The sequence below is a fragment of the Zalophus californianus genome, chromosome 16, assembly GCF_009762305.2.
Source record: "Zalophus californianus isolate mZalCal1 chromosome 16, mZalCal1.pri.v2, whole genome shotgun sequence".
Lineage (NCBI taxonomy): Eukaryota > Metazoa > Chordata > Mammalia > Carnivora > Otariidae > Zalophus > Zalophus californianus.
Window position 1 is genome coordinate 38,992,045 of NC_045610.1, and position 21,240 is coordinate 39,013,284.

Here is a 21,240-nt window from a genome sequence, read left to right on the forward strand (position 1 = left end):
AACTGGGTCATTTTTTAGTGATGAAAAGATATTTTGTTCTCAAAGGAGGTGCATGTGCATGTTTGGGAACTGAAGGAGTGTAAAGAGATTAGTGCAATGCTTTGTACTAGGAGCGTGTGTGAGTCTCTGTAAGGTCTGGGAGGGGCAGTGAGTGTAGATGTTTTGGTGCCCAGTGGATGGGTGTGAGCGAGGTTGTAGGGTGGAAATCCCACCCGGAAATCTCCAGGGTCACTGTACCTGGCCTCTGTACAGTCACTTGACTCTGTGTCTCCATCCCCCAGAGCCCCAGCTCAATCCCCCAAATGAAATGAGGCCACCGTGAGAAACCGGGTCCGGCTTTGCATCTCATTTACATAAATATTTATTAATCGTCATTAAACTGAACAGAAACACGCAATGCACTTCGGGTGTCCGACGGGAGTTTCATCTTCGCTACAAGAGGAAGGTAAAATTGCGTGTGAGTGTGTGGGTAAGTGTGTGGGTGTGTCGCCTGTGGGTTTGCATTTTTGCATCGTGTGTTTGGATGCCTGATCTGCCTCTGGTGGGGAGAGGTTCTCCTTTTGCTCCTTTCTCTGGGAAACCTCCAGAAGGAGCCCTCAGCCCTCTCCCTGCCCACCTGCTAGCCAGAGCCAAGAGGACTCCTCAGACAAAAAAAAACCTCTCCGGCCACCGGAAATCGCCGGGCGCCTGGCGCCCACCGAGGCACATTCGGGCAGGGGCGGGGCTGGCCCTAGGTCTTGGTCTCCACCCTCAACCCGGGATGAGGATTGCCTGCGGGGAGCGAGGGTTCGGCGAGCTCTCCTCCCTCTGTCCCCGGACGCCCGCGCCGGGCCTGCGTGTGCGTGCGGTGTGGTGTGCGTGTGTGTGTCTCTCATGCAAACCCTCCCTCCCCAAACCGACCCCCCCAACAGTTTGCCATTCCATACAAATTTGGAAACAGGTTTTTAAAAAACAGCATGACGCACAATGGGGACGGGGCGGGGGAGGGCAGTGGCACTGGGGCCCCAAATCTCCGAGTCACTGATTGTAAGAACCTGGGGAGGGGAGGGGGCGGCGCCGGCCCCCACTTCACCAAAGTGCACAGATCCGCGCTTGGGCGGCGCGGCCCGCGGGCCGGGAGGGGCATCCCGGGGCCGGGCCGGGCCGCTAGGCTCTGTCAGAACCTCCTTGCATAGATATTTGTGTCTTTTTATTATTGGTAGTAGTATTTTTTGCCTTTTATTGCTTCTAAAAGTTCTTACTGCGTTTTCTCTCCGATCCGGACTCTGCGTTCGGCCTCCGTCGCCTCTTAGCTTTTTTTTTTTTTTTTTTTGTATGTTTGTTTGTTTGTTTAAAAAAAGGAAAAGGGAAAAACGGATTCTAGTTACAAATTGTCTTGGCCTCTCTCTTTCCTCTCAATCCACACTTCCTCCCGCCAAAATTAAAATCACAAAACGCTGAGACTAGGGGTTGGGGAGAGGGCGTTCCAGGTCCAGACTCGGGCACCCTTTTGCCCTCTTCAAGAAAGAGGGGGCGCCTGGCTCCTTTCTGCCTCGGCAGCTCGGTGTCTGTTATAATAATAATAATAATAATAATGATAATGATAATAATAATAACAACAACGACAACAATAGAGGGAAAACAGTATCCCACAGCTCAGCTGCCCCCTTGCCAAGGCCTTTGGGCCTGCAGGGGGGAAGGGTAGGAGGAAACCTAAGTGTAGGTATTGGGAAATGGGGGGTGGTCTCCAGGGAGTGCCCCAAGAGGGTTCCCTGGAGAACCACCCCTGGGAAAGAGGAGGAAACCCCTTGGGGAGAGAGAAGGCGAGTCCCCTGGGGGAAGCGAGGCCCCTGGGACGGGCCACCCACAGGTCAGAGGACTGCACTGCCCCGGAGAGGGTCAGTACCGGCGGCCCGCTCCCCGCGCCCGGCGCCAGGATAGGTGGGGGTCTCCTTGCGCTCGGGGGAGGGGGCGGGAGCCGGGATGCGGGCAAAGGCAAAAGAAAAAGAAAGGGGCAGGCGCGAGGTCTCAGTTATGGAAAAACGCATTGAGCTCCTCGTACATGGGGCCCCGGTCGTGGTGAAGGTGCATATCGTAAGACAAGAGATTCTCCGAGTGGACGCCCCCGCGCACAGCCGACGAGCCGAAGACCAGCCCGTGGCCCGTGGGCCGCGAGCCGGGCAGCGCCGAGTAGTGCATAGAATAATGGTAGCTCTTCTCGTGGTCGGGCGACGAGTCCTGCTTGAGCGAGAAGTTGCCATTGAGACAGAGCGGGGGGCTGAGCGGGCCCTCGTACTCGGAGCTGTTGTAGTCCGGGCTCGCGCCGCCGCCGCCCGCCGCTGCATACAGTGTCTCGTAGGCGGCGCAGTAGCCGTGGGTCCGCAGGGCGTGCGCCGCACCGCCGCCCAGGCCGCCCGCCGCCTGGCACTGTGCGCCCGCCAGGCGCGAGCACGGGTACGGGTAGGGGTGCATGGCGAACGGGCCCCCCGAGCCGTGGAAGCGGCCCGTGCCGTCGGCGCCCTGCTCCGTGAGGAAGTTGCGCGAGTTGAGCTGCAGGCAGCCGGCCACCAGGTTGGTGGTGGGCTGCGACAGACCCTTACACAGCGTCTGCACGTAGGACACCAGGTCGGGCCGCTTGCCGGAGCGCAGGATCTCCGAGAGCGCCCAGATGTAGTTCTTGGCTAGGCGCAGCGTCTCGATCTTGGACAGCTTCTGTGTCTTGGAGTAGCAGGGCACCACCTTCCGCAGGTTGTCCAGCGCCGCGTTCAGGTCGTGCATGCGGTTGCGCTCCCGCGCGTTCGCCTTCTGCCGCCGCAGCTTGGAGCGCTCCAGGCGCGCCTTGGTCATCTTGCGCTTCTTGGGCCCGCGCTTCTTGGGCCGCTCGCCCTCTGCCTCGTCCAGCCCTTCCTCCTCCTCCTCTTCCTCCTCCTCCTCGCCCCCCAGCTCGCCTTCCTCCTTGACCTCGGCCAGTGCGGCCTCCGGAACCTCGTCTGCACGGAGAGGGACTGGCTTGGCAGCCCGGGCGGGCCCCGGAGCCCCGGGCCCCGGCGGCGGCGGCGGCGGCGGCGGCGCGTCGCCCTTCTCGCTCCTCGGCTCGTCCTCGTCGCCGTCGCCCCAGCTGGCGAACTTGGGCACGTCCGAGAGGAGACCGGGCTCGCTGAACAGGCGGGTCAGCATGGTGCCTGAGGGCGCCCCGCGGGCGGGAAGGGGAGACAGATAGCACTGAGTGAGGGGCGCGCTGGGGTCACGCCGCCCCCCCAACCTGCCTCCACCCCCGAGTCCGGTGTGGGTTCCTGCCCAGGGGGCCCTGGCTGCCCACCTCCTCCGCCGGCCCCGCCCAGAGCCGGCCCAGCCCTGCCCCGGCGGCCCGCCGGGGTCTCGGCCCAGGCCCTCTCCCCGGAGCTGGGCCCCGGCTCCGCCCCTCGCCTGAATGAGGGGCCGCCGCCCGCGCTCGGGGCTTCTCGCGGTCAGGGCAGGGACCGCGTCGGGGCTTTAGGAAAGCGACATCTTCGCGGGGGGAGGCGGCGCGCTCGCCCTGAACGCCGGTTCTCTCCTGGCGGTGGAGGAAGGCTGGGCGGCCGCGGGTGGGGACAGCTGCCCCGCTCGGCGGCTCTGGCGGCCCGGGCCCCTCGGTCCCGCTCCCCCACCCCTCCCGCGGCTCTCACCCCCACGCTCCCTAATCCAATTTGCAACTTGGCCGCGCGCCGCCCTCGGCTCGGCCCCCACCCCCGCAGCCCCAATTCCAGAGGCGGGAGGATCGTCTCTTCTAGCCGTGGCGTCCCCAGCTCCCCGAGCCGGCTCCGGGCGGCGAGGACCGACGAACCCAGGCGTGGGGAGGAGACGGAGAGAAGCGAGCCCCGTCCGTCTCCCCTGCGGTCAGGGACCCCTTTCCCCGCTTCAAACTGCCTCCCTCCCTCACGACTCTTCAGATCTCGTTATATTTCGGGGTTGATGGGTGGGGGAGAAATCAAATTTGTCTGCTTTTCTTTTTTTCCTTTTTTTCTTTTTCTTTCTTTTTTTTTTTTTTTTGGTGGTGAGGAAAGGTCGCAGGTTCCTCTGGGACAACCATGGGGGGAGTACCCATCTCAGCCTCTTCACTGCCCCCCATGATCCTGCTTTTCTCCCCAAACCCAGCGCAGGCAAAGACGCCTCCCTCCGCAGCCCCCTGAGCTGCAGCCCCTAGGGGAGAGGGAACCCAGGGCACCTCTGATGCCCACCCTATGAGGGGGCATCGTCCCAGGAAGGGGGTTTGGGGACCCTCTTGTCGGCCGAAGCAGCCGCCCTCCCCCCACCCCCCCCCCCCACCCGGCGGGTCAGATCCAGCTCCCTTTCGGACAACTTACCTCGGAGAGGAGTCAAGGGGAGAGGGGAGGGGAGGGGGGGGAGGGGGGCAAGAGAGAGAGGGGGGAGAAGAGGAATCTTCTCGCTTATTTCATTGTTCCCCCATCTTCAGGGAGCGGGGGCAGCGGCTCCTCAAGGCGGCGGGCGCCGGCGTCTTCAGAGCGCCATGCGAACCGCGGAGCGAGTGTGGCATCTCTACCAGGCGGGGTACCAGCCTCTATGCCAGGCCATATGGGCTTGGCACGTCACGGGCAGCAGCTATCACATGAGAGACGGTGATTGGCATGCGTCTGCATTGGGGGAGAGCCGGCTCCCCCGGGACCCGCCGCCATCTGTCACTCTCTACTCCAAAAAAAAAAAAAAAAAAAAAAAAAAAAAATTAAATAAATAAAGGAAATAAATAAATATCTCTGCCGCCCTCCCCTCCCCGCCCAACGCAGGGAAAGCAGGGATTGAGAGGGAGGTGGGAGGAGTTGCCCCCCTCTGATGTAGAGCCCCCCACATGGGAACAATGGGGTGGCAAGCCTGGAAATTGGGGGTGTGGTGGCCCCCAATTCTATGCTCCCTCCAAGGTCCTGCTCTGTCCATTTCCTCCCTTGCAGGCCCCCAAAGGTGGGTCAGAGACCAAATCCTCAGGTCTGGAAGAAGGGACCTCTATGCTTGCCCCCACTCCCCAGGAGGATCCCCTCAGCCACAAAGGGACAGCTGAGGCCCCCTCCCAGGGTGGGCGTGGGGGGCGTCCCTGGCCCAACCCCATAGGTAGATGTTGGCACCATGCCATCCCTCATCCCTGTCTGCCCCTCCCCCACCCACCCTCACGCACACACAACATATGTGGCTGAACGAAATTCAAACCAAGGAAAAGACAGAGAAAAGGAAAGACTTGCCTGGATGTCTGTGCCTCTGTATGGGCGTGTGTGTGTCTGTGGGGACATGTGTGTATATCTGTGGAGTCAGCCTATGGGAGAGATTTCCTTGGGTGTTTGGGGGAATATGCATGTTGAGGTGGGGGTGGAGAAGAGCCTCTGGAATAAGCCTGTGCACCCATCATTGGGAGTGAGGGAGAGGGTCTCAGTCTGGATTCCTAACCCAGAAATCTCTCACTCATTCCCCACCCCCCACCACCTCCTCCCCTGCTAGACAAGCAACCATCCCACCAGTGGCTTTCTCTCCTGGCCTTCTGACTTATTGAAGGGAGGAGGAGGGGGCTGGGCTGGAAATTGCCTGAAGTTCCTGGAGAAGACTCAGCATTCTCCTCCCCCTACAAAAAATACTGAAAATACTGAAGCCAGTTCCAGCAATCTTGAGAGGGACAAAGGGGAGGTGGGTCAGACAGGTGTCTTGATAAAGAAGGTAGGAAATTGCTGTTTTTTTTCTTACAGCTCACCTTTCAACTCTCTCACTGGGCCAGACACAGAAGCAAATGGCACAAATTGAGGGGGTAGCTTTAGACACACACACACACCCGTGCCTCACCCTGTGGCGCAGAAAGTGCAAAGACATCCTGACTCAGACATGTGTGTGAGCAGTCACAACCTGGTGAGAAAGACCCTTGCCCACACCTTGATTCAGCATTTGTGTGTTTCAGACCCACATTTCCTGTTCCTCCCCGTCCTCCAGCTTACGTAGACAACTCAGTTATATCTTCCGCACACACACTTCGATGTCAACCGTGTGCCAAGCACTGTGGTGGCACAATGATGAGCAAGGCAGGGGCTTTGCTCTCAATCTGGGCAGGTACCGTTTTCTCCCTCAGGGAGCCTCCAAAGGGGACCTTGGGCTGCTAAGACACTGATTGGATCCTTGGTAGAATGAATTAGGTTTCAGATAGAGGCATATACCATGGCTAAGGAGGCCTTGGAGAAGAGGGGTTGGTGCTGTCTGAAGCTCTCAGGGATAGTTGGCCAGGAACTAAAAGGAGCCTCAGAATGAATAGCCCCAACTCGTTGTTGTTTTTTTTTCCTGAGACCCATATAGGGGGACTGTCTTGCCCAGGAACACACCAATGGAGAGCAGAACCAGACCTAGAACTTAGGGGCTTGACTCCCAGCCAAGTGCTCCTTCCACAACCCCACAATCTGCCTCAGTGGTCCCCAAGGATGAGAAGCCAATGCTAGGTTCTCCACCATTCATGTGTGTATCTTAGGTCTGAGAAGGTAGAATCCTACCTATGGCAGATGGTCTAGGGCACTCTGGGCATGGCCAGAGGGAGAGGCCAAGGGATAGGTCTCAGGTAGGCTGAGATTCAGGAATGCTATCCAAATTTGATCACAGCCTCAAAAGCTTTACTGTCCCTTTACTGAGGGTGGGGTCTTCAATCCTGACATGGGATTCTTCTCCTCAAGTCTCCCAGCCGTATATTTTGGTTACATTCACATGCTTTGGGCTCTGATTTCTCCCCAACCCCACTTACTAGCGTCAAAGAATGCTAACTACCTTGAGCAGGTTGCATACTGTCTCTCAGTCTTGATTTCCCCATCTGTAAAATGGGGATAATTATACTACACCTCATAGAGTTGCTGTTGGTACTAAATGGGATAATACCTATAGTGAGGTAGCACAGGGCCAGTGATATAGTAAGCATTCAATAAATGCCATCTCTGAGTTTTATTAAAGCCTTTTATAAACTGTAACATGCTCTACCATATTAATTTCTTTTACATACCCACACACACATTCAGAATGCTTTGTCTATACAGGAATTGAGTTTTTGTTGAATTAGTGGGTGAATGAATGGATGCGTAAGAGAATGAATACTTCCTTGGGGGAGAGAGACACACTCTGCCTTCTCCTCTGGACACTGAGGGATGGGTTAAGCTACCAGGGGTCTCAAAGACCCCTACCAGCTTTGCTTTCTGCTCAGGGCAGGAAGAAATACCTCGTTCGGGATAAGGGGGCCCCTGGGAAGTCTCTCCATCTCTCCCGGTCTCCTGTTAAGAATGACCTTAGCTCTCTGGGTCTGAGAAGGTCCTCTCAACGCCCCCACAAGAGGAGGCCTGGGGGTGGGGGTGGGCATACTGGAGGATATGGGCAGCTTCATGCCTCTAGGTCTGTTTCCTGCCCCTGTCTTTTCTTCCTTCAGAAAAATGGAACAAGTTTTTCTCACTCGACACGTTTCAACTTTTTTTTTAGAAGATACAATAAAAAACAGGGGAAAATTGGAACAGAGGGAGGTGTGGGATGGGCCAGCCTCAGACATAGGCTTGGAAGAGGTACAACACACACGTGTCCACATCCACACGAACAAGTATGAACATACAGGGACATGCATGCTCCTCTCTGTTCACCCAGAGATGCGGAGATGCAGTGACGGAGAGACAGAAAGAGCCAGAAATGGAAGGAAGGAGACGGAAGGAGAAGGACACCCAGAGATGCCATCTGTTCCTCCCCCTGGCATTGGGGGAAGGGAGTTGGTGAGGGGCCTAGTCCCCTCTGGGTCTCGGAGAGGGAAAGGGGAGTGATGGGTACCTCAGCCAGGCCTGTAAGACTCCCTTTCTACTGCCCACCCCCATAGAGGGAGCTGGGAGGAGGGTCTGAGGTTCCCATGGAGACATAGCCCCATCCCAAGGGAGGCCACAGTCTGGGCACCTAAAATGGCTGCCTCAGAGGGGTGGCGGCCATTTTGTGCAGGCTTAGGTCCTGATGGGGGGCAGCGGGGAGGCAGGCAGAGAGAGAGGGAGAGAGAGAGAGGGAGGGGACAGGTCATTCCTGAGCAGTCTAGGGGAATCTTGCTCAGGGGACAAGATGAATGTTCTGTAAAACTGCTCTCATTACACCCCCTGCTCCACCAAGGTAAAGACATACACACAAATCTGTAAAGGCTCCACTCCATTCTGTCACCCAGAAGGACACCTAGCCAGCCAGCCGCCACCACCATCACCACCACCAAGCCCGAAATAAGACTGGTGGGGGCAAGCGTGCTGGAGGAGACTTGATTTCCCACCAAAGTGCCAAGCCGTGGGAAGCAGGTGGATTAGAACCCAGGTGTCCCTTCTCTGGCCGAGACCATCTAAAGCCATGTCCTAGGGCCTCCCCTCCCCTCACCGAAGTGGGCAGGCAGGTGAAGAATGAGGGTGGGTGCACGGTGAGGAGGGGGCAGCCCGTTCTCCTCACCCCCACATCCGATTTGAGGGGAAGGGCAGGAATTTGGAGATCCTCTGAGGGCCTGGGTCTGCTGGCATGAGCTGTGCTGTGGGGGGAGGAGGAGGGGAGGGGGCAGGCTGGCACTGCCCAGACGGTGCCCGTTCCATCCGTTCAGGATGCTTGAAGCTTCCTCCTGAAGCATAAGAGCACCTGCCACCCCCTTCCCCAGCTCCCTGCCCCACCTCAAGTCCAAAAGGGCTTTGGGGGGAGGGGGACCTGCCGCTTCTTCCTGGCTCTGGGGTGGGCACCTGCCCCGCTGCCCCCTCCCCCGCCCGCCGCAGTGTTCTGGGGAGCGGCGGGCACGCCAGATGGCGTGGCTGAGAATGCGACGTTGCCGGGAGGTGAGGGCTGGCACGGGTGAGATGCGGCTGCGTGCCTTGTGGTGCCACAGGGGAGGGGGAGGGGAGGACCAGGGAGCTGTAGCCCCCTCCTCCATGCTGACCTCCTGTCCTGACCTCTAGCTCCCTACCAGATTCTCCTTTGCCCTCACCCTGGGCTCCCATTCGGGGCCTAGGCCCCACTGGAAGCTGGGTGGGCACACACCCATGGGGTCAGGCATGATGCTGAGAGTCCTGGGGCAGAACCCTGCCGCACCCTTCTCCCTCCCCACCCTGCCCCCAACCCAGGACAAAGGGCGATGGGGGTGGGGAGCCATCTCATCCTCCTGAAAAGCCAGCCCCCTCAGGATTGTTCCCTTGCTCCAAGAGTAGAATGGCCTTTGCCCCATAACCTTTGACTTCTGGCTTCTGAGCCCTGTTCTTTTAAGGGATGCTTCCTTGATGGGCACTGGTCTCTGAGTCTCCCTTTCATCAAACTTATCCTCATTCCTCATAGGGATGGCTCCTGGATGGACACCTCCTCCTGGGAGCCTTCCCAGAAACTCCCCAGGCAGGGCAGCTTCAATCCTTACCACCCCCTGTTAGGAGGATCCATTTACCCATGTCTCCCTGACTTGACTGTGGGAGCTACTTGTTTTAGATCTCAATAGCCTAGTGCTTCGCACAGGCTGTACTGACTTGGCGCTCAATAAATGATTGTCATGTCAATGCCTGGCTGAGAGAGTTTGGGGGTAGTGGAGCCTTTCTCCAGAGAATCTCCTAAAGCAGTAAGGCCCAGGGTCCCCGGTGAAGCTCAGAACTCTCAGGCGCCTCCTCTGGCCTTTTGCCCAAATTTCAGTGTGGGGAGCTGGACTTGAGATGGGGGGTCACAGAGCCCCCCCAAAGTGGCCCTCAGAGAGAGGGCATGGGGGGGTGAGGCTGAGCCTGGGAGTGGCTGGCTCCCATTCACTGGGCACCAAGCTCTGGTAATGAGGTCACAGAAGCCCCACAGCCCCCCCCCAGTGGTCCCTACCCAGCTATAGACCCCCTGCTCTGGCCTCACACCTCTCAGCAGGCTCAGAGCCCTTCCCCTTCCCCCCCCCCACCCCACTCCGACCTGCATCCCTGCATGGGGTAAATGCAACTCCCTAGAGGGGGCAAGGGAGCTAAGGTCCAGGGACAAAGCTGAGTTCCACTCCCACTGCCTTTTCCTCTTTGCTGATGCTGCTCTCCAAAGCCACCGCCCCCAATATCTCAGACCCCTTCTGTCTTATGGGCCCTGTCCAGGCTCTCCTCCCCCATGAAGCCCCTACTGCCCAGGGGTCTTGGTCCGCAGGCTTCCCGCACAGGACCAAGGCTACCCATCCTGCCCATCCTGTCTGACACGTGGTATGCAGGCATCTTCATTGGCTTCCCATAACCCCTAGGAGCAGGCCACATTTCTTAGGGACACTCCTGACCAGGCTGCTGCCCAATTCTCACTGACACTTGTCCCTGCCTTGAACCCTGCCCCTCAGCGGCTGCTTCTGCTTTCACAAGCCTCTGGCCTGTGAGGCTTTGTCCCTGTTGTTTCTTGGGTCTGGAGCGCCCTCTCTCCTTTCCTAGGCTTTTAAGCCTAAGCATCACTTCCTTCAGGAAGTCTCTCTGGGTTAGATGCCCCTAGCCAGTCTCCTCTAATGCTTTCTGCACACTTCTACCTAGGCAAAGGTATTGACCTTTGCCTCATGGGTCTCTCCCCTCTGACAGCGCATTCCTCGAAGGCAGGAAGTGGGCCCAGAGCCTGGCACGCAGAATATCCTCAATAGGCTGTGGCACCAAAGGCCTGTCTGCCCCTGTTGGAGCAGGTGCCAGTGGCAGCCTGGAAACTGAAGGCTGCAGGAGGGCAGAACACCCACCCACAGGAAGCCCCTCCTTGAAACCCTTCCTCTTTTGCCCTCAGCCTCCCCACCAACCCTGGAATTGACATGGCAAGTCAGTCTTCCTCTCTGTAAAATGGGCATGATAATTACAATAAAACTAGCCTGCCAGGACTATCGTGTCAAAGGCTAACAGGTATGAAAATGCTGCCTCAGCCCCCGGCCCTGTCCAGATATGGCTGATTCTGCCCCAAGCCCCTGGTCAGCTTTAGTTTTTAAAATCTTTGTTCCTGGAGCTCTGGTCCTCAGTGTTCCAAGTGAGCGGTCAGGACATCCTGCCCCTGCTACTCCAAGGGTCCACACAGGAAGGCAGTCAGACGAAGAGGGAGTTCAAGGTGGCCAAAAGAGCACCGGTCTTAGCAGGGTCTTGATCTTGATCAGATCCCACAACCCTCTGCTTCCTCATCTGTAAAATGGGACTAGTGCCACCTGCCCACTTGCTTACCTCCCTCAGGACTAACGGGAGGACGGAAAAGACAGCCACTTATGAAGTGCACTTGGGGGTGGTTAGGTCCTCATTAATGGGGGATGGTAGCCCCCATGGGGTAGTGAAGGGCATTGCTAAGAGCAGAGGACAGTGTGTGTGTCCTGGGCTCTCTTTTCCCGGGGCGGGCTCTGTGGAGAACTTCCTTGCAACCTTGGCATTTCCTGGTCCCCCCCACCCCCGGAAATCAGAGCCAGACATCTGGGCTGCGGACTTTTGGGGACCTGATACTGGACAGTTCTCTGATGTCTCTCTTGAGCCCAGCATGGGTGGATGGGGCACCAGAGGCTGGCCTTGGGCACAGGGGACTCCCACCTGCAGCAGTGCTGGTGGTCACAGGAGGACAGCCCCAAGGGCCTATGGTCGGGGGAGGAAATGGCCAGGAGGTTTCTATTTAGCCAGATACCTCCTGGCTCAGCCCCTGGGACACTGGAGCCCAGGACAGTGTGAGTGAGACTTAGCCACTGCTTTCCTACTTCACTACCCTGTAGGGTGGGCACAGGGAGGGAAGGGAGGAGTCTAGGGGTAGGAGCCTCATGGACCCTCGTCCCATTTGACAGATAAGGAAACCACAGCACAGACAGGGAGAGTAACTTGCCTGATGTCACACAATAAATGAGTGACAGAGCTGGAGCTAGAAACTAGGACCCCAATTCCTGCTTTGGGGTCCTCCTGTCGCTGGGGCCTCAGAGCCCTCTATAAAAACGTAATATGTAAACCAGAATAACGTAATGACAATGCTGAGCGCTATCTGTACCAGGCACTGGGCTTCCCAGGCATTGTCCTACTTCATTCTCCGCCGGACCTCAGAGGCAGGATTACTACTAACCCCACTTAAAGACAAGAACGCTGAAGCACAGAGAGTTTGGGCTCGCGGCTGCTGTGCCAACATCACAGCTAGTACTTGCAGACGCGGGATTTGAACCAAGCTCTGACTCTCGGTCCCAGCTCTCTTTCACTTACAGACTGTCCAGCTTTCTCTGAAAGTCCCACTCTCGCCACACTGTGGGACCAGCCGCCCCCGTGAGAGAGGGGAAAGGAGGGTGCCCTGGGAAGGGCTGGTGCCCAGGGTTTGCCCTGCGTCCAGGCCCCAGGCACAGAAGCCAGTCTCCACGGGTCTGCTCACGGGTGGGCGGGGGCTCCTTCCCTACACAGGGAGAGGCCGTCACATTAAACATGCTTCCCTCTTCCCCCAGCTCTTTCAGAAGCTGCCCTCCTTGCCCTTGCAGGTTCAGTGAGGGGCTTCTTCCACCAGGAAGCCTTCCCTGAGGTCCTGTCACTCCCTCTTCTGGCCCTTGGCACCACGTCGCGCACGTGGGGATGGACGGACCAGCTGGATCAGCTTCACTCCCGATCACCAGCTGCCTGTCACACCTTTCTGTTCCCGTCTGTGAAATGGGAATAAGGAGCCCTACCTCACAGAATCTGTGTGAGATGAGAAGCGAAGCGGCATCCTCTGAGGAAGCCCCTGGCACCCAGAGGGACCCCGCCACTCGCTCCTTCTCCTCCTTGTCCTTCTCCTTCTGGCTTTCTTCCCGTTCTCGCCTCACCGCCCCCGCCCGGCGCCTGGCACAGGGCCCGGCGCGCCCTAGCCGCCCAATCCCCGCTCGCAGCCTGACTTCCTGCCCGCCAGGCTCCCTCGGCACGTGCCCCCCGCCCCCCCCCGCCCCCGCCCCGGGATGCGCCACCTCCTGAGCGGCCCCGCGCGCGCCCTCTCGTCCTCCGCCCGGCTCCGGCCGCCGCTGACCTCCCGGAAGGGGGTCCAGCGGGCGGCTCACAGGTGCGGTTGGCGAGGGCGGCGGCGGGCGGGCGGCGGCGGGAAGAGGACGCTGCCCCTTTAAGGTGCCACCGCCGCGTGGCAGAGAAACAGCTTGTGCCAGCCCCATTCCGCCCGGCTCCGCTCGCAACAAGAAACACAATGCATAACAATCAGGCGCGCGCTTGGAGCCGTGCCACGCGGCGGGGGCGGGGCGGGGCCGCGGGCGGGGCGGGGGCGCCCGGGTCGCGACCCGCGACCGGCGTCCTGCGGCCGCGGGCGGACCCAGGCCTGGCGCTCCCCTGCGCCGCGGCTCTGCGCCCCAGCGAGGCGCCCCTGTGCCCCGGCGCCCCCCGCCTCGCCCCCGCTCGCCTCCCCCTCCCTCCCCGCCTTCGCGCTCCCTACAAAGTTCATTCCCACTAACTCTTTTCCAGGCCACTTCCCCCTCACATCTGACAATCCGGGGCCCCTCATTCTCCCAGTAATCACTCCACTGCACTAATTGCACATGCAAATATGCAAATGCGTATTAATTAATTACTATACTAATTAGTTCTGTGGTATTTGCGAGTAATAAATCATTGGATGGGAGCGAGGAAGCTGGAGACCTGGCCCATTTTCATTCTGCATAAAATTTTAATGGTCTCTCTGGCTGATCCGGGACGGCAGCGCGCGGAGAGGCTCTTAAAGGGCCAGTGGCGGCGGGAAGGGGCAGGGGCGGGGAGCGCGGGGCGACCCGGGCGGGGCCGGTGCCCGGGGCGGTCTTGGAGATGCAGCCCACGCCTTGCACTGGCGGTCTCCAGCTTGGGGTTGGCTTTTCCCCTCCCCTCCGGGGCTAAGTGTCCTCCCGGGTGGCTTCAAAGGAGAGAATCCGGGCGGGAAGGAGGAGGCTGAGCTCGTTTTCTTTAAGAAAGGAAAGAGGGCAAGGAGCTGTGAGAGGCCAATGCCAAGGCCTTTGGGGCCCCGTGGAGACAGAAATGAAGACTCCATCCTCAGGACGGCTGAGTAAACTGAGGCACTGGAAAGGCCAAGGTTAGCTCTCACCCTTTGCCTGTCCCCAGGGGGAGTTACAAGGATGGCCTGGGTGCCCCAGTCTTTCCATGTCTCTGGTGGGGGCCACACAGGAAAGGGGGCCACCCAGGAAAGCCTCCAGCTTTCCCTTTCCACATGATCAAACAACTGCCCCACCCCCGAGGGCACCAGCTGGCACCCTGGCAGAGCCGTCCTGAGCTTGAGTGGGCCTCCGGGACCTTGCTTTATTTCCAGGAGGTAGTCAGGACCTGGGCACAGGGAGGGGTCTGGCTGCTTTGCAGGACCATTGACTCGGGGAGGCAGCGGGTTGTGCCTCCCGATTGTGCCCAAGCCAGAGGATGCCAGAAGAGGGACCACTTTAGTAGAGGCTGCAGATCTACCCTGAGCCGCAGTCCCCAGTACCAGGGTCTCCAGTCTGGTTCATGCTCACCTTCCAATCTTCTGCCATCAACAAGCCCCTCGGCGGGGCAAAGCCCAAAGGGGGTCAATGCTCTGGTGGGGCCAATAATAATAACAGCAACTAACAGTGCTATTAATTCAGGCTTTCTGAGAGCTCTAGATGTCTCATGACCACTCGGTTACATGGGTTCTGTTACAGTGTCCATCTTATGGATGGACAAACAGGGGCACCGGAAGGTCAAGCGACTTGCCCAAGGTCACTCAGCACTGAGCAGCCAAGTGGGAATTTGAATGCAGGCGGTCCAGCTCTGGCATCTGGGTTCTTGACACCCTACTCTGCCACCTCTCTCTCTACTACCATGTCCTCAGCACATGCTGAGAGCCAGGCCCTGTGCTGAGAACTTCACAGGCAGTGTCCTAGCCAGTCCTCACAACCACCCAGAAGGTAGGTTCTGGGATTTTCCCCATTCCAGAGTTGGGGAACCCATGGCTCAGAGAGGTTGACCAAGTTGCTCTGGCCACACAGGGAGGAGGTAGCAAGGCCAGGTTTGCTCCCAGCCTGTGTGACAGTAGTTGAGCAGGCTCTCAGATGCCCCTCCCATCCCACTGGGGGTGAGGCACGATGGGGTCATGGCAGCCCCTGCTGAGTAGGGAACAAGAGAAGGAAGGGATTTCAGTTAGACTGTGGGGAGGATTTTCTTCTGGAGAGGTGGGGGCTCTGGAGCTGGAGTGGGGCGGAGGCTGTTCCTTCTTTCCCAAAAAGCAGGCTCTGGAAGGCCCCTGGCTACTGGAGGGGCAGGGGGTGCAGGTGGGGGTAGAGGGATGGTAGGAGAACAGAATGAGAAAGTCTAGGCACAACGATATGACTCCAGATTCCTGGTGATTGTTGTTGTTCCTCATTTTGGCCGTACCACACCTACCTGCTCCCACCCCTTCTTCTGGAAATCTCCCGAACACCTCCACTCCAAGATTTGCTACTTGAGGGGACCCAAGCAATCCAGTCTCTGCTCTTTCCAGCGGTGGGGAGGAGATATAGCACTGTCACTCTGTATGAGCTTACTATGTGCCAGGCACTTGATGTGCATCAACTTGTTTAATTTTCACAATTCTACAATCAGTATTCCTATTTTATTAATGGAGACAGGGAGGAAGAAAAGAGGTTAAGTTACTTGCTCAAGGTCACACAGCTAGTAAGCGGGAGAGTAGGATTTGAACTCCCGACTTGGGAGGCTCTACCACCCTGCTCCCCCTTCCCTGCTGAGCTCCTGTGGCTACAGGGGCATGGCCAGATTGACTCCCTTGCCCAGGGGAGTCAGGGATCACAGTAGCAACAGGCCTTTGGGTGAGTGCCTTTGGAACTGGCAGGTGCAAAGATAAAGAACATGCCTCCTGCCTATCATTCGCACAGCCCCCCACCCCACGTGGATTTTCATGGTGCCCTTTACATGCTAGTACAAGTTGGGTAAGGTGAATGCTCAGGAGGCCCAGATCCCTCTTCTCATTATCCTGGGGATGGCACCCCCCCAGAGTGGGAGGCTATGCCAGCATTCCCCTATCAGCCCTCCCTTGACCCAACAGCAGGGTCAGGGAGTCTGTTCCCTGCGGGTCAGGGAGTCTGTTCCCTGCGGGTCAGGCGGACCACCCAGATCCAGGGAATTGAGATTCCAGCTCTCCGGGAGGAGCCCAGGGTCCTTTTCCCTCCCAGTGTCTCAGGGGAACTCCCTTAGGGGAGTTCCTGGACACCCTCACTCCCCAGCCCTAAGAAAACCTTTGACACCTACCTTTTGAGCCTGGGAGTCCCTGGGGGAGGAGGGTGTACGGCATTGGGAGGGATGGCCTTTGGGCTGCAGCCCAAAGGAAAGAAAGGAAATCCATCCTCACACCTCTACTCCCCCAAAGCCCAGAGAAGCTGAGTTCATCAGGGTTACCCCCCCCCCACATGCTCAGTTCCGGGGAGAATGGGGCACAAGTTGGGGAGTTGAGGGGAAGAGGCAGGAGGCTCTGAGCTTCTCCACGTAGCCCTCAGGGCCGGGTGCCTGGGCAGGAGGAGGGGGCAGAGCAGCTGCTGGCGATTTATTAAGCAGTCACGGAAAAATTGGTTTATAAATTAACAGCTGTTTTAACTTTAGGGCCTCTTCTTCAGGGAATGGAAGCAGCCGACTGGACCGGGATCGGAGTGTGTGTGAGGGCTGGTGGAGGGGGTAGGAGGCGGCAGGTTCCGGCAGCTGGCATTCTTTGGGGGCAGCCTCAGCTGGCACCTCGGGGGGCACCAGGCAGTGGCCAGAGCAGGGGGTCTCCAGGTGCCCGGGGCTGAGGCTGCCCCCACTGTGGGCTCCCTGCTCGCTCACTCTTCTCACCAACATCCTACCTGAGGGCGCCCGAGGGCAGAGATGCCGCTGTACTCATGTCTGCCACCAGAGAGCAGCCTCCACACATGGATTTCTGCTCCCCAACCCTCTCCCGTCCCCCTGTGTGGGTCCCAATTGGGCTGGAGAGAAACCGGGTCCAAGGCGGAGCAACAGAGAAGCCTCGTCCAGTGCATACAAGCAATCTTCTACTCACCCATCTTGAATGTATTAAAGGCAGCCGTAAAGAGTGAGAGCTCTGGAGTCAGACTGTTTTCCTGTGAACCCAGTGAACCCTCTGGGCAAAAGTTCTGAGCCTCATTTGCCTAATCTGTAAAATGGAATGATACTAACGAGGCTTAAATGAGATCATACATATAAAAGGTCTAGCTCAGGGCCCAACACGGAGTAAATGCTCCATATATGTCACCCATTGACAATTTCTATGACTTGCGTATTCATCCATCCATTCATTCCTCAATCCATCCCCCTCAGCCTGTAGCGCCTCCTGTATACTGGGCACTCTGGCAGGCAGGTGATGGTGCAAAGACAAATGGTGGGAAGGACACTTCTCAAAACAGCGTGTTAAGAGTTATGATACACCCACTGAACAGGGAGGGAAGGTTGACTTGGATGGGCAAAAAAGAACGTTTTGGGGTGATGAAAATGTTTTATATCTGTGTTGTGGTAGTAGTCATATGTTGTTTAAAATTCTCAAAAACTCATAGAAATGCATATCTTGGGGTCACCTGGGTGGCTCAGTCAGTTAGGTGACCGGCTCTTGATATGACCTCAGGTCTTATCTCAGGGTCCTTGTTCAAGCCCTAAGTTGGGCTTTGCGCCGGGAGTGGAGCTTACTTAAAAAAAAAAAAAAAAAAAAAAAAAGGAAGGGGCGCCTGGGTGGCTCAGTCATTAAGCGTCCGCCTTTGGTTCAGGTCATGATCCCACGGTCCTGGGATCGAGCCCCACATCGGGCTCCCTGCTCAGCAGGAAGCCTGCTTCTCCCTCTCCCACTCCCCCTGCTCATGTTCCCTCTCTCACTGTGTCTCTCTCTGTCAAATAAATAAATAAAATCTTAAAAAAAAAAAGGAAAGAAAAGAAGGAAAGAAATATATATATTTGATGGGGGGGGTCAGAGAGAGAGGGAGAGAGAAACTCAAGCAGACTCTGCAATGAGCGTGGGGCTGGAAGCAGGGCTCCATCCCACAACCTGAGATCTCGACCTGAGCTAAAACCAAAAGTCCAAGGCTTAACCGACCGTACCACCCAGGAGCCCCTAAATGTATATTTTGAAATGGTACATTTTATTGTATAAAAAACTCTGATTCAATAAAGTTGATTTTTTTAAAAAGGTTTTATTTATCTGAGAGAGAGAGAGAGCACTAGCGGGGGGGGGGGGGTGGGCAGAGGGAGAAGCAGGCTCCCCGCGGAGCAGGGAGCCCGATGTGGGGCTCCATCCCAGGACGCTAAGATCATGACCTGAGCCAAAGGCAGACACTTAACCAACTGAAACACCCAGGCGCCCCCCAATAAAGTTGATTTTTTAAAAAGCACCCAATTCAGTAGGCAAAGGGATGGGTGTTGGATGAATAAATGAACGAATGAATGAATATGTTGAATGAATGTTTCAGATGACGGCCCATCTGTCCTGATACCACTTTTGTCCTGGCTGAGAATGACCTTGCCCTCTCCTCTTCTTGTCCACGGGTTTCCCCAAAGGCAGGCCTTGGAATTCGCCCCTCCTCCCTCTCCCGTCTCCCCACCAGCAGCTTCCGCAGGGAAAGATGCCCCGGTGTGCCCAGCTAGTGCTCCCCGGCTTCTCTAAGGTTGCTTCCCAGGGCTTCCGGGGCCTCCCTTCCAGCTGCCACGTGCCAGCCCGGCCAGCTCTGCTCAGCTCCGTGGTGCGAAGGTCACGGGTATGATGCCCAACTACAGGCCCGCAATACCAGCAGCTCAGCCGCCCAAACCCTGGCCGACTCCGCCACCTGCTGGCCTTTCTCGGAACCGCACTCCTGAACTCCAGGGAAGCTAGACTTGACTGCACATCTGCCAGGAATACAGTCCTGGGCTGGGGGCTTTACTCGCTTTATCCTATTGAATCGTCCCAGCTACCATGTGAGGTGGGCTTTGAAATACGAGGAAACTGAGGCACAGAGAGGGTAAGATTTTATCTAAGATCACACAGTAAATTATAGATCCAAGTTTCCTACCCAGGTCTGTCCAACTCCTCAGTGTATGTTCTGTCCACCTGACCGTATCTTGCTTGGGGGAAGGGAGGAAAATATTCGCGATTTTCCACTCTCCCCAACTCCCAGAAGGAAGGCAAAAGCCTCACACCGCCCTTCCAGATTCACCTTCCAGAGAAGGTGAATGTAGTGCCTCCTGTACGCTGGGCACTGTGGCAGCAAGCCGGCAATGGTGTGAAGAGAAATGGTGAGAAGGACATGTCTCAAAATAGTGTGTTGAGACCTATGACACATTAATGGACACACCACAATTCTTATTTTTGTCTGTCCAAGCAGAAAGACCCATAGTTCAATCAGAGTTAAGTCAAACAAGGTCTTGATTTTGTTTCTTGGACCCAACCGCCTGTGCTTCTAACTCAAGAATAATAACTGAGGAGTGGCACATTATTTTTACATCTCATTTGCATATGATTAATTCTAAGTCAAAGAGAATGGAGGTCACCCTGGCCCCTTGCTTCTTAGTCCCCCGCCCCCATGTGCCTGACCCTGGCCACATCTCCCAGCTCCCACGGGGGCTCCCCCACCCTCACAAGTCCCACCGCACCCCTTGCCCCTGACCGCATCCCCCCCGCTCCCAGAAGTCCTGTTCCCTTCCTCCTCCGTCACCCACGCAGCCCCCGCCACCTGGCCGCCCACCTGAAAAACTTTTCCTCAAGTTCTTGAGAAGTCGCGTAGGATCCAGGAGAGAAAAATCAAAGTAATAAAACCTCATTTAATTCCTAACGGAGGGCAGAACTGTGAGCTGCAATTATCTTAATGCTGAGCTATTTTTACTCTCTTTCCATCTCTGTCTCCTGCCTCTCTCCATGGTGAGGCTTTCTTTCTCCCTTTGTCTCTCCATCTCTCACATGTGTTTTCTCTCCTTTCACTTTGTCCTGCCTCCCCACCTTCTCTCTCTCACCTCCTGTCTCTGTCTTCCTTCTTCCCTTCCTCCCCCTTCCTGTCTGTCCCTGTGCCTGTTCCTTCGTCAGCCAGGCTTCCCCCCCCCTTGTGGCCCAGGTTTTGTGGCCAGAGCTGTGGGGGCCTGGGCGAAGGCTGGGAGAAGAGGGTAAAAACCCTCCCATCCACCCCAAAGAGCCCATCTTCCAGGCCTAGCTCAGAGGGGGAGTCTACCTTCCCAGCTGCCCCAGCCTGGGTCAGGGGAATTTTTCCCTCATGGCCTCCCAGAGCGCCAATCCTTTTGGCAGAACCTCCATAGATGAGTCCTCCCTGGTCAAACGAGCCTAGCTGCCATGGTCCCCGAGGCTTTCTCACTCTGATGGGCTCTGAGGTGTGACTGGTGGTGATGCCTCTCTGTCCCTGTCCTCTTGTCACCCACCCAGCTGTCCTCTGTCCCCCTTCACCCTGCTCCAGGACTTTCCCACTTCCCCAGCCCTGGAAGCCACAGGCCCCTCACCCTCACCTTGGTCCAGTGGCCAATCAGGTATACATGCCCTTCCTGTGCCCCTCTGACTTTCAGGACCTCCATATTTATGCTCTCAAGGCACTGCCAAACTGCTCTTTGCCACTCCCCAGCACACTGCCCCTGAAAGAGGGGTCTAGGCCAAGCCAGGGGCTGCCAGAGATGCCCACACCCCTGGGTCACGACCCAGCATCTGGCCGTTTCCCTGACAAGCATGTAAGTCAACAAACACAGTGGGATTTGAACCAGGCCTGGGGTTGGGGGGTAGTGGAGCTGAGTGGCCAGGATTCCCAGCTCCTGTAAGCAAAGCTCTGCTCTCCTGCCACCCTCTGGGTGACTGGGGGGTGCAACATTGTGCCCTTGACCCCGTTTTCACAAGACTCCTCTGGTCTCTTGCTCCCTTCTGCCAAGGACCCAGCATACTGGGGCTAGGAGTGGAAAAGTTGCTGGAGGGGGTGGGGCAAGGGGAGTGCTCCTGGCTGTTCCAGGTCTGAGTGTGACCAGGAGAGAGGACAGCCAACACAAACAGAGCCCCAGGAAGGCGCACTCTTATGTACTCATCTACACATGCACCCTCTCAACGCTACGGAAAAGCATTCCGGTGCTCTCCCATAGGCCTGCAGAGATACCCAGGGCCTGGACAGATAAACAGGGACACCCTAACCCACCCTAACACACAGGACCAGCTTCTCTCTTTTCCCCTCCAGAGACACACACCAACACCGGCAAAGGGAGAGAGGCTCACACCTCCGAAATGAGCACATGCACCTCTCCCCTTCCCCCAGCTCTGTTCCCGAATGCACCAAACTCACACATGTGATGGCACGTGTACTGGTACAGGCAGCCCCCCAACTCTGTCCCCCCGGGCTGGCTCTGGCTC

At 57.3% G+C, this 21,240-nt stretch overlaps 1 protein-coding gene across 1 annotated transcript; it reads right to left on the reverse strand.

The window, feature by feature from the left end:
• Positions 1-337: 337 nt before the first annotated feature.
• On the reverse strand, positions 338-12,678 carry NEUROD2 (neuronal differentiation 2). The gene is made up of 3 exons (XM_027626479.2): positions 12,596-12,678; positions 4,323-4,662; positions 338-3,161 (listed from the first exon to the last, which is right to left on the reverse strand). The coding sequence occupies exon 3, from the start codon at positions 3,154-3,156 to the stop codon at positions 2,008-2,010; it is 1,149 nt and encodes a 382-aa protein (XP_027482280.1). The 5' UTR covers positions 3,157-3,161; positions 4,323-4,662; positions 12,596-12,678; the 3' UTR covers positions 338-2,007.
• Positions 12,679-21,240: the final 8,562 nt, after the last annotated feature.

Excerpts from the sequence above, each read along its gene's own strand:
- NEUROD2 (XM_027626479.2), bottom strand. The coding sequence starts at position 3,156 with ATGCTGACCCGCCTGTTCAGCGAGCCCGGTCTCCTCTCGGACGTGCCC.